The 10,573-nt window shown below is 29.9% G+C and overlaps 1 protein-coding gene across 1 annotated transcript in view; it reads left to right on the top strand.

Annotated features, from left to right (window-relative positions):
• The window catches only part of LOC106469314 (unconventional myosin-Ie-like), a 59,300-nt gene that overhangs the window by 33,608 nt on the left and 15,119 nt on the right, over positions 1-10,573 (top strand). Inside the window, exons 12-18 of the mRNA XM_022397801.1 lie at positions 1,532-1,617; positions 3,956-4,037; positions 4,491-4,597; positions 6,005-6,103; positions 8,799-8,943; positions 9,653-9,767; positions 10,050-10,219. Coding sequence (XP_022253509.1) covers positions 1,532-1,617; positions 3,956-4,037; positions 4,491-4,597; positions 6,005-6,103; positions 8,799-8,943; positions 9,653-9,767; positions 10,050-10,219 — 804 coding nt within the window. The remainder of the gene's footprint in view (positions 1-1,531; positions 1,618-3,955; positions 4,038-4,490; positions 4,598-6,004; positions 6,104-8,798; positions 8,944-9,652; positions 9,768-10,049; positions 10,220-10,573) is intronic.

The raw sequence follows: 10,573 nt of genomic DNA on the forward strand, positions 1-10,573 counted from the left end.
AGGTACTGTTTATATAGACAAACAGATGCTGTTTATATAGACAAACAGGTACTGTTTATATAGACAAACAGGTACTGTTTATATAGACAAACAGATGCTGTTTATATAGACAAACAGGTACTGTTTATATAGACAAACAGATGCTGTTTATATAGACAAACAGGTACTGCTTATATAAATAGACAGATGCTGTTTATATAGACAAACAGGTACTGTTTATATAGACAAACAGGTACTGTTTATATAAATAGACAGATGCTGTTTATATAGACAAATGGGTACTGTTTATATAAATAGACAGATGCTGTTTATATAGACAAACAGGTACTGTTTATATAAATAGACAGATGCTGTTTATATAGACAAATGGGTACTGTTTATATAAATAGACAGATACTGTTTATATAGACAAACAGTTACTGTTTATATAAATAGATAGATACTGTTTATATAGACAAACAGATACTATTTCTGAAACAAAAAGAATTGTCTATTTTTATCTTTCTACGCTTTTCTGAAAAGACATAGAAATGTTGGCAAGATTGTTTTACATAACTTGTATAGCTATATTGTTATGGTTTCCATAATTAACATTTAGATTTGAATATTTTGGATATAAATGAATAATACATTTGAAGGTACTTTCTGTCGAAAATATAACTTAAATAACCTTTTATCTTATGGAAATGACAGCTGTATTATTACAATATAGAATTCTTGGTAGCTTATTCCATAGCTTGTATGGGGTTTCTTAATTGATTTATGCAGTTTTCAGTTGATTAAAGATTAATACAATGCGTATTGTTAAAGTTATTAAAGTAATTCTTGTTTTGTGTTAATTAAAATATCAATTTGTTTTATATTATTTGCTAGATTAACCTTTTTTCATTTTATTTTAATTGCTAAATCAAAATATTTGATGTGTTACAATTTAACTGCTAGTCGTATCAAAGTATTAACATACTCAAAATCCATACATTTTAAAGTAAACTCTGTTTGAATTGTCAAAGTTAGTACAAATAACTTCTGTTAATAAACGTCCAAAAAATATTATAAATACCAACAACTTACTTAAGCTTTCTCATGTAGATAGAAGGTTCAGGAAATGTAGTAATATATTTAATGATTTTATTACACTAAACTAATGATGTTGTGATATTCTAAATCTCTTTATTTTCAAAATGTGGCTTAATTTTTACCCTTCTTGTCATTAGTACTTACTTAGAATGCTTAATGTTAATTTGGTCTTATGTAACTACTTATTTTATCCAATTTCTTCATCTTCCAAGACATGAGAAGCAACAGCTGTCTTCTTGTTTCTAAAACAAACATTGTATTTGTGTTCATTTCATCAACATTACACATATCAGGCTCTGAGTCCCTATTTTTATTTTCTGGATGTAATGGGTTTTTCTTGTTCATTTGAAAGAGTTGCCAGTATAGGTTTAGGACTAAATCCTACTTCATGACAAAGAACAACATTAAAATCTGGAAATAATGAACATATAAAACAAACTTGGACTTTTTTCAGGTGAGCTATAATGTGGATGGTTTCTGTGAACGAAATCGTGATGTTCTTTTTACAGACATCATTCAGTTGATGAAGACAAGTGATAAGTAAGTATCGTTCTAGTTCTTCTCAATTTTCTTTAAATTGTTTTTCTTCTTGATGTGAGAACTGCATTATACTTCAGGTGATTTTATAAAAACCAGTAAATCATTGTTAAAAAAATCTGTTTAAATTTTTCATTTAAACTATGCAAATAAATTTCATTTAATTAAAAAATCAAATGATTATCTATGTAAATTTTTGGGATTTCTTGAATATTATATATATTAATACTAAAAGCTAAATGCTTTGAAATGTATTTGTCTCGTTGTCGCACAGTTACAAGTACTTTATGTGCCTGTCAAGCTTCTAGATCTCCGAAGAATGCTGTATATTTTAATAAGTATTAACTGATATATGTACTTATATATATCTGTAAGAACAGAATGTAACTTGAGTACAACAAACTTGTACATTTTACTAAAACTTTGCCACATTTCGGGTGGATACGCATAGTAAATTTGGAAGTATAGTCAACATTTATTGTCCAATACAAGGTTGGTCCAGTGGACTGACACATTCAGTCAATACACTGTGTATTTTAAAAAGTATCAACCAATATATGTACTCATATGTAGAAACAAGACTATTTATCATTAAATATAATTTTTATTGTGGAGTTTTTAGCGGGTATTCTGTTAGAAGTTATTAAATAGTGTATAAGTAGAAGAACACAAGGTGTAGGTAGTAGTGTGTTTGTTAATATCTTGAAATAACAAAGAAATGGTACTGAAATGATAGCACAGTAAACTGAGAGCTTTCAGGAAGTGGACTTTCCCTCATCAGATATAAATGATAATATTTGCTATTAATCCTTGATAAATGAAAGTCCACTGTCTGAAATCATTCAAGTTATTGGGTTACTTTTAATAGAGACTTTTATTATACTAATTTTTTTCTGTTGATTCTGTGGAATATCATGAGTGAATATAGAAGTAATATCATTGTAATATAATGAGTGAATATAGAAGTGATATCATTGTAATGTCATGAGTGAATATAGAAGTGATATCATTGTAATATCATGAGTGAATATAGAAGTGATATCATTGGAATATCATGAGTGAATATAGAAGTGATATCATTGTAATATCATGAGTGAATATAGAAGTGATATCATTGTAATGTCATGAGTGAATATAGAAGTGATATCATTGGAATATCACTGTTCTATCTATCTAAGCTGCAGTCATCCCTCGTTGGATGTAGCTCTCTGTGAGACCAGTCCAGTATTTCCTGTTTTTAGCATACCGTGTCCATCTCATTCCTGCTTCCGACACTGTATCGTCCCTCCATCTTTTCTTTTGCCTTCCGTTAGATCTTTTCCCTGTCCTAGGTTGCCATTCCATTGTTCTTAATGTCCACCTCTTGGCGGATTTAATGTCCTCTCTTAACTGACCTGTATTGTTGTGTTTTATATATTATGGTATTTGAAACACATACACTACACTCAATTTCTTTGCTTATCTTTTTCCAAAACTGTTCATATTGTATCTCGATCTAACTTTATTAATTATTCTTAAAGAAGGTGACCAAAATTTTTATTTTTATGTTACATAACTTCAAGTAGAAACACATTTGTATTATATTCACATAAAACACTTTAATTTTCTGGGTAAAGTAACTTCTTAAAGCTACTGATTTTTTTTTTAATATTGTATTTGCCTAACTTATGTTATAAGAATAAGCTCTCTATGCTGTATCTTTTATCATGGAGTTGAATTAATTATGTTATAAGTGACTTTAATTTTTTTTTCTCTTTTTTTTAATGTATAAGGCTGCTTTGTTTTGTTTTTTACTTCATCTTAATTTCTTTTATTTCTTAACATAACTTTGTTTTTTAGTCAGTCTTCATCTAAATTTTTAATTCTTTATCCTATAAACTCAGATTTCAATTCATTACAAAGTATAGGACTCTCTTTTTTTTTCTTTTTTTCATGTAAGCTTGTTTAGTACAATCTCGATAGCATAGTATTTTTTGTAATACATTAAAAGAAATTCAGTGTATTCTGTTAAATACCAGATTTCAGATCATAATTTTAGGTTGCTTGTTTTAATAAAACCATATTGTAAAGTTCTTGAAACAATAAGTGTTTTGTGGCCTGGTATGACTTGGTGATTAGGGTGCTTAACTCACAACGTGCAGGTCGTGAAATCAAAACCTGTTACCAAACTTTCTGTCCTGGGGGCTTTATAATGTGATGGTTAATCCCACTATTCATTGATAAATTGTAGTCCAAGAGTTGCTTTCCCTCCAGTCTATCACTGCTAAATCAGGGATAGCTAGTGTATAGTACTCGAGTAGCTTTGTGCAAAACCAACTAACCACTTTTTCATGTTTTTCAGTCCCTTCATAGTCAACCTGTTTCCAGAAAATGTCAGCACTACCATTCGCACAAGGCCCTCAACCGCTGGTAGCAAAATAAGGGTAAGAAAGATTAATATTTTCTATTAGTATATAGTTAATTCAGTAATTTATTAAAACGATGAACACAAGCCTCGTGGAAATATGAAACTAAAACCATGCAGAAGGATATTTAAGATGACGGAGAATCCTTTTAAGACATTTCTCATTATGCCTTAAATGAATATTTTTCTCAGGCTTGTGCCCATTCTTATAACCTGTTAAATTTAACAGAAAGTGCACTAAAATAGAAATAGGTATGAATATATGTTAAACTCAGTTAATTGTTCTTGGATAATTAATACTATATACCTGGAGTACACTAAATAAATGTTAAAATATATTTTCGATGATCGTGTTAATCAGAAGTCATAAAGTCTTTAATAATTTGCTAAACTGTATTTTTTTATCAACTGTATCATTTAGATTATTTTCACTATGTTAATCAGTTTTTTATTACTTGCACAATAATTTCAGACTCAAGCCAACAAACTAGTTGAGGCTCTTACAAAATGCACCCCACATTACATAAGATGTATTAAACCCAATGCATCTAAGAAAGCACATGACTGGGATGAACCTAGGTAATTGTTTAGCCAATCTTAGATAATCTAGTGTTAGTGATATTTATTTGTATTTTTCATGCTGTATCATATTAAAATAGCCAAGAGACAGGGCTACAGCGTAAACTTATCAGAATGTTAGTCAAGAGACAGGGCTACAGCTTAAACTTATCAGAATGTTAGCCATAAGACAGGGCTACAGCTTAAACTTATCAGAATGTTAGTCAAGAGACAGGGCTACAGCTTAAACTTATCAGATTGTTAGCCATAAGACAGGGATACAGCTTAAACTTATCAGATTGTTAGTCAAGAGACAGAGCTACAGCTTAAACTTATCAGATTGTTAGTCAAGAGACAGAGCTACAGCTTAAACTTATCAGATTGTTAGTCAAGAGACAGAGCTACAGCTTAAACTTATCAGATTGTTAGTCAAGAGACAGAGCTACAGCTTAAACTTATCAGATTGTTAGTCAAGAGACAGAGCTACAGCTTAAACTTATCAGATTGTTAGTCAAGAGATAGAGCTACAGCTTAAACTTATCAGATTGTTAGTCAAGAGACAGAGCTACAGCTTAAACTTATCAGATTGTTAGTCAAGGGACAGGACTACAACTTAAACTTATCAGATTGTTAGTCAAGAGACAGGGCTACAGCTTAAACTTATCAGATTGTTAGTCAAGAGACAGAGCTACAGCTTAAACTTATCAGATTGTTAGTCAAGAGACAGAACTCAGCAAGGCTGGGAAAGGTGTTGTTTATTTAAAGCCATTATTGCAAGGCTGAGAAAGGTGTTGTTTATTTAAAACCATTACTGCAAGACTGAGAAAGGTGCTGTTTATTTAAAGCCATTATTTCAAGGATGAGAAAGGTGTTGTTTATTTGAGGTATTATGGAATGTGTTTAGAAATTATCCTTTGCAGTTTTAAGCATTTTGAGAGGTTATTGTTTACTACATAGCTAAGTGTCAAGTACTGGAGAATAGGGGGTCATTGATTAAGTTCTTAGTTAATTAATACTTCAGTAGACATATGCTTGTGACTTTAACTTGTACCTCGAAGGGATAATCAATAGGCTTAAAGAAATATCTTAAAATCTAAGATAAAAAAAAAGCTACTTTCTTATAAGTATTTCCAGTTCTTGCTTTACTTTAGTGTTTGAGGTGATGCTAACTTTTTTCTGTCAGACTGCATGTGTTTGATTATCATGAGTACATGATTTTGTTATAAAATGATGTAAGTCATGTTAGGTGAAAATTGAATCATGGTAGATTCAGAGATTCATACTTACTTCTGTTGACTGTAATTTGGGAACTAATAATATACGTATATAATATACGTATATATATATATATATATACAAAGTTACTAGTTTTAATCTTTTTTTAATTACTAGGACTGAAGTATAAAAGTAATTTGTTTCTCATTGTAGGGTGAAACATCAAGTTGAATATTTGGGATTGAAAGAAAATATAAGGGTAAGAAGAGCTGGTTTTGCTTATCGCCGACCTTTTGATAAATTTCTTCACAGGTGAGATTTTTTCTTACAACATACATTTTCTTATTCCATTTAATATGTTTCTGGCATTATCTGTTTGACAAAAATTAAGTAAAACCTTCATGCAGAGACTTAAGTCATATCATTAGAAAGTCGGTTGGCAAATAAGATCTTTGGGTTTTAGGCTTAAGTTGTCATAAGAAAAGATGAAATTTATCACTGTTAATCATATTTAAGTAATCAAGAATTAATTAGGTTTTAGATGAGAGACACAATTAGGGATCAGTTAATTAATGATGTGATAAGAAAGATAAATGTTACATTTTAGTACTTAGTAAATTAACATTAACTTCTGATCAAAGAAAACTACCTACATAGACCAGATCTAAAAGTTAACTGTTCTAATGTTTTTGCTTATATTGATTAGAATTTCTTACAGTCATACTTATAAAGATTAGAATACATTGTTTTATCAGTTGTTAATGATATTTTCAGCCATAATGCCAGTATTATCTCATGATGTTTCGCCAGCATAAGAAATTTAAGTTAGTCCTAAATCTGTATACTAAGCTAACAATGCAAAATATTCCTTGTGGTAAAGAATACATAATAATAAAAAATATTAAAAATTAAAAATAGATATATGAAACATTCTAACCAATACTGTTAATGAAATTAGCATTTAAAAAAGAATAGAGTATATCTTGCAGGAAATAAACACTTAGTGGTTTATTTTATGCCTCTCTAACAACTTCTAACGGCCACTGAAAGCACATTAAACGAACACTAGTGGTTTATTTTATGTCTCTCTAACAACTTCTAACAGCCACTGAAAGGACATTAAACGATTCTGATAGTGTAATGCTAAAGTAGGTTAAAATCTGATATAAATTACTATATCACATGACTACTTAGCTGTAAATTTGAGTAGCAGGACATTAGAGATAATACATAAAAAAATCTAATGCTTAGGAAGACACAAGATAATAAATTAAATGAGTAACTCAATAAACAGTAAATATTGACACTAACTGAAAGTTCAAGCCTGTGGAGCGTACCTGTTATATGACAAACAACAGAAAGCTAGAAATATTGACACTAACTGAAAGTTCAAGCCTGTGGAGCGTACCTGTTATATGACAAACAACAGAAAGCTAGAAATATTGACACTTACTGAAAGTTCAAGCCTGTGGAGCGTACCTGTTATACGACAAACAACAGAAAGCTTTTACTGATTATATTTTCCATAACTTTTCAGTCAAAGATCAAGAACTGGAAGTGATAAAAAAATAATATATACAAAGTTTTGCTTTAAGATCCTCAGAGAAGAAAGAAATCTTTTAATATATTTAAATGCAACTTCTATATAATCTCTAAAAGCAGCAAAAAGTATCCCTTAAACAGATGGAGAAACCATTCTTTAAAAGTTCATGTTTTGAACTAAAGGTCTTTATATTCAACTAAACAAAAGGTTTTTGTTTCTCTAAGGTGAATACTAATTTTTTATTCATGTACAAAACTTCATTTTCTGTAACTTTTCAACTCTAGCTACTAGTTAGTTCTGTACAATTTTCTTTAAACATAAGGGATAGTGACAGTTAAGTTTAATTTTCCGAAATTTATAATTGCATTAAATTCTAATGATAATTGCAAATAGTATTAATCACAATAACTTTCAGTGGCAGTTACAAATATTTAGTAATCATACTAGCTTCTAGTGGTGCAGTTACAAAGGATTAGTAACCACATTAACTTCTAGAAGCTGTTACAAATGTTTATAGTAATCCCATTAACTTCTAGAAGCAGTTACAAATATTTAGCAATCACATTAATTTCTAGAAGCAGTTATAAATGTTTATAATGACCACATTAATTTCTAGAAGCAGTTACAAATGTTTATAGTAATCCCATAACTTCTAGAAGCAGTTACAAATATTTAGTAATCATACTAGCTTCTAGTGGCAGTTACAAAGGATTAGTAACCACATTAATTTCTAGAAGCAGTTACAAATATTTAGTAACCACATTAATTTCTAGAAGCAGTTACAAATATTTAGTAGCCACATTAATTTCTAGAAGCAGTTACAAATGTTAATAATAACCACATTAATTTCTAGAAACAGTTACAAATGTTTATAGTAATCCCATTAACTTCTAGAAGCAGTTACAAATGTTTATAGTAATCCCATTAACTTCTAGAAGCAGTTACAAAGGATTAGTAACCACATTAATTTCTAGAAGCAGTTACAAATGTTTATAATAATCCTATTAACTTCTAGAAGCAGTTACAAATGTTCTGCCACTAGAAGTTACTAGGATTACTAATCCTTTGTAACTGCCATCAGAAGTTACTATGATTACTAAATATTTGTAATTGTCACTAGAAGTTACTATGATTTCTAAATGTTTGTAACTGCTTCTAGAAGTTAATAGGATTATTATGTTACAAATATTTAGTAATCATAGTAACTTCTGATGGCAGTTACAAAGGATTAGTAATCCTAGTAACTTCTAGTGGCAGTTACAAATATTTAGAGAACTTCTATAGAAAAACTAATGATGTAGGTTATGTGACTCTTTGGTGCTATTCTCCTTTCTCATCTTGTGATTTTTCAGGACACATATAAAAAGGACCATTCCCTTGCTTGTTTATAATTCATTTCTGATCGATTGAAGTAAGCTTTGTTATTGATTAAGGACTCGTACAATAAGTATTATTTTCCTATAGGTACGCAATTTTGACGAAGGAGACATGGCCCAGCTGGCAAGGAGATGTCAGAAAAGGAGTGTTACATATTTTGAATCATGCTAACTTAGATGACGACGAGTACCAGCTGGGAAAAACTAAAATCTTTATCAAGGCTCCAGAATCAGTAAGTTTCTTGTGATCTTGTCGTTCTGAAGCATTATGCCCTGTTTGACTACTGAAACCTTCATCAGGCTCTGGAATTAGTAAATTAATTATTACTGTCACCCTGAAATATTATGCCCTATTTACTTACATCGAGTCATATTGAAACCTCTATCAAAGTTCTGAAATTAGTAAGTTTACCATTATTTGTTATTCTTAAATATTACGCCCTGTTGTAATATATCCAGTCGTACTGGGACTTCTTAAATATTACGCCCTGTTGTAATATATCCAGTTCTACTGTGACTTCTTAAATATTACGCCCTGTTGTAATATATCCAGTCGTACTGTGACTTCCATCAAAGTTCCGTAAGTAGTATTTTTTATCTAGTCTATTTCCGTATACTCAGTTTTTACTTTTCGTTTCACTTCATGCACTGTTTCATTTCTATGCTACTCTAATATTATTTAAAAATATCAGCAGAATATTCTCTTCTGATATTCTTATTGATATAGTTATTTTACTGAAATGGTAATTGCAATATGCAGTCATGCTGTTTTTAATTCATGCTTCCTGTTTCAGCACGTTTGTTTACTGTTTTGCCGTCATTTACGTAGATACTTTCATTACAAACTACAAGTCAATTTTTGTGATTCACAAAAGTAGTTTGAATTTAAAATGTTAAGTAGTTTTATCGCTAGCATTTTAATAATATTTTGTTTTGGTTTAGCTTTTTCTTTTGGAAGAAAGAAGAGAAAGAGTTTATGACAGTTACGCACGTGTGATACAGAAAGCTTTCCGTCGTTACATAGCTAGGAGACACTATATGCAACTGAAAACACAAGGTGGGACAATAAACTCAAAACTATTTTAACACCCTTTTGATATAAATAAAAATTTACATATATATACTTTCATTACAGTTAAAGCTCATTAATAAATTTCACTAAAATATTTTTCTGAAATATAACAGTCTAAAGGTTTGTAAGTTACATAATTTACCACTGATGTCTCGATTGAATGTACAGAAAAGTATGTAAATTTGATAGTTTTCTTAGTTTGCTTTCAGCATTGTACTATACGTTACTTTTTTTTTCATGTTTTTTTAAAATGTTCATGCTTCTTAGCTGCTGATCTGCTCTTTGGAAAGAAGGAGAGAAGACGTCACAGCATCAACAGAAATTTTATTGGTGACTATATTGGTTTGGATGAGTTTCCTGCGATTCGTGCTCTTGTAGGAAAAAGAGAGCATATAGAATTTGCTGGCACAGTTAAAAAGTTTGACAGGAGGTTTAAGGTATCCCAAATTTTTCTTAAATTTTATATACATATTCTTTACATCCTATCAGTTTTTTGACCAAAATTGCTTATATATTAATAACAGATTCTTTGAAATAGCTAGAACAGGGTAGTTTTTATGTCTGTAGCAGCGACCCTTGTGAGTGGTCAATTTGTTAAAGGCATAACTTTCATAATGGATGTAGGTATTAGTCTTGGTGAACCTATTATTATCATAAATAAAAAACAATCATATTTGTATAATATACATAAATATATTGTATAATATACATAAATATATTGTGTAATATACATAAATATATCGTATAATGTACATAAATATATTGTGTAATGTACATAAATATATTGTATA

Source organism: Limulus polyphemus, unplaced genomic scaffold, assembly GCF_000517525.1.
Source record: "Limulus polyphemus unplaced genomic scaffold, Limulus_polyphemus-2.1.2 Scaffold3421, whole genome shotgun sequence".
Lineage (NCBI taxonomy): Eukaryota > Metazoa > Arthropoda > Merostomata > Xiphosura > Limulidae > Limulus > Limulus polyphemus.